This window comes from Oratosquilla oratoria, chromosome 29, assembly GCF_046742065.1.
Source record: "Oratosquilla oratoria isolate Oo_2021 chromosome 29, ASM4674206v1, whole genome shotgun sequence".
In the NCBI taxonomy this organism is placed as follows: domain Eukaryota; kingdom Metazoa; phylum Arthropoda; class Malacostraca; order Stomatopoda; family Squillidae; genus Oratosquilla; species Oratosquilla oratoria.
In genome coordinates, this window is record NC_134805.1 from 2,062,501 (window position 1) to 2,065,000 (window position 2,500).

Below are 2,500 nucleotides of genomic sequence, written 5' to 3' on the forward strand. Positions count from 1 at the left end.
TATATATATATATATATATATATATATATATATATATATATATGTATATAGTATATTCTTACATACTCTGTTGGTTGTCAGGCCGGACGGCCCTTCACCGCTTTCACTATGCCTCTCCAGATGGTTCTATCCTCTGTCAATTCTTTCCAGTCCTCTCTTGGTGCCACCCTCGCCACGTCCTTCTTTACTCCATCCATCCATCTGTACCTAGGTCTCCCTACTGGTCGTCTGCCCTCTACTCCTCCTTCCATCACCTTCTTTGGTAGTCTGTCTGCCTCCATTCGTACGCAGTATCCAGCCTACCTTGTTCTTCTTCCCCGTATTTCATCCTGAATGTACGGTTGCCGAGTCTACACTTCCCTTCTTCTTCATCATATACTGGGCCGAGGATTCTTCTCAGGATATTGTTTTCAAAAATTTCCAGTCTCTTCTCCCTTTCTTTTATTAATGTCCATGTCTCACATCCGTACAGGACTGTTGGTTTTATTACAGTGTTATATGTTCTTATCTTAGTTCTTCTGCTGATGGTCCGACTCATCATCACAGATGCCAGGGCATGGTAACATCTGTCTCCTACAGCTATTCGTTCATTTATTTCCATGTCCAATTTATTTCTCTCACTGACAATGGATCCTAGGTACTAGAACTTATCCACTTTCTTCACCCTTAGTGATCCAACTTGCTCTTCTCCTGGTGTATGATTCCCATTTCTACTTATTTTCATAATTTCCGTTTTCTGCTCATTGCATTTTAGGCCTATCTGTTCTTCTGTTGTCTGGAATACTGTAAAGATCTAGTTAATTTCCTCCACAGTCTCGGCCACCACATCCACATCATCGGCATAAGCGAGGTGGGTTATCTGACCATTGGATAACTAAGCTTCACCTGGATGGTTGGTAATCTGCCTGACTGCTTTCTCCAGTGCAAGATTAAACAGCAAAGGAGACAGCATACATCCCTGCCTAAGGCCACTGTGTATATTGAAACTTTCTGTATCTTTCCTTCCAAGTATTACTGTACATCTGCCTCCTATGTAGCACGTTCTAATGAGGAATATCAATTTAGCTGGAATATTCAGTACTGCCATTATGTGCCCCATTGATGGTCTGTGCACACTATCATATGCTTGTTTGAAATCTACAAATAGCTAATATAGGGTCTTATCGTATTCGTAATATTTCTCCATTAGTTGGCGGACTGTGTGAATATGATCCGTAGTTGATCTGTTTCGCCTAAATCCGCTTCATTAGAATTCTTGTGTATACTTTGTATAACACATATGATAGGCTTATCCCTCTATAATTGGCACACTCTAGTTTGCTTCCTTTCTAATAAATTGGAATAATAATCCCCTTTTGCCATTTTGTTGGTAATTTTTCCTTATTCCATATTTCTTTTATTAATTCATAAACCTCTTTTTCCAGGACCTCCCCCATTTTTAGTAGTTCTGCTGGTATTTCATACGATATATATATATATATATATATATATATATATATATATATATATATATATATATATATATATATATTATCAACCACAATGCACTTTAATTCTAAGCCTTCAACATCGGGAGACCCAATGGGGCAACATACAGAAATTGAAATGCTATACTGCCGAAGACTCGAACTCAGCAATCACATGACAAGTGCCTTAGTAACTAACCAACTACGTTATCAAGATAGCGTAGTTGGTTAGTTACTACGGCACTTGTCATGTGATCGCTGAGTTCTAGCCCTCGGCAGTACCGCACTTCAATTTCTGCATACCTCCAACTCTTGCCTAATTGCATCGTTGCGTATGTGGTCAAACCCCGTAACTCCCTTGATGAGTTCCAATGCCCTCATTTATTCTGCTTGGACTTTGCTGCTGGTCTTTGTTGTCAAAGTCCATGACTCACATCCAGATGTCAATATGGGTCTAAAAATACTCTAGTATATCAGTATTTTAACTGCGGTACGGACATTTCGATCTCTCATCAATGAGTATAGTAGCCCTAGATTTTGGCTATAGGTAGCAATTCTAGCTACTACTGCACTTTCTTGTTTTGTTTTGCCATCCTAGGTGACTCCTAGATATTTTACTGATTATTTCTGCTGAATTGGTACTCCATTGATCTCCATGTTCAATATTTCTTCTCTCCTGCTTACTGCCATTATTTCAGTTTTACCAAGAATTAGCTTTAGTCCGTACTCTGTGAGTACCGCGTTCCACAGATTAAAGAATTCAATTGCAGCGTGTGAAGATGATTCAATGCTGAGTGTATCATCTGCATAGGAAAATTCCGTTGATTCTATAGGATTCCTTTCTCCATCACTTCATCCATTAATATGATAAAGAGATTTGGGATAGCACATTACCCTGACGCACTCCAGATGATATATCGAACAACGGTATGGTCACTAACGGGCTTAACTGCTGTATTATTGGAATTGTAAAGGCTCTTAATAGCTCTTCTCATTTTCGGGGGTATTTGGTATTCTGCACTTTGAAGTATTGA

General features: G+C 39.1%; 1 protein-coding gene across 1 annotated transcript in view; it reads left to right on the plus strand.

Moving 5' to 3' along the window:
- The window catches only part of LOC143040568 (uncharacterized), a 13,192-nt gene extending 10,915 nt beyond the window's left edge, over positions 1-2,277 (plus strand). The window contains exon 4 of the mRNA XM_076211646.1: positions 2,217-2,277. Within this exon, the coding sequence (XP_076067761.1) occupies positions 2,217-2,277 (61 nt within the window). The remainder of the gene's footprint in view (positions 1-2,216) is intronic.
- The last annotated feature ends 223 nt before the right edge of the window (positions 2,278-2,500 follow it).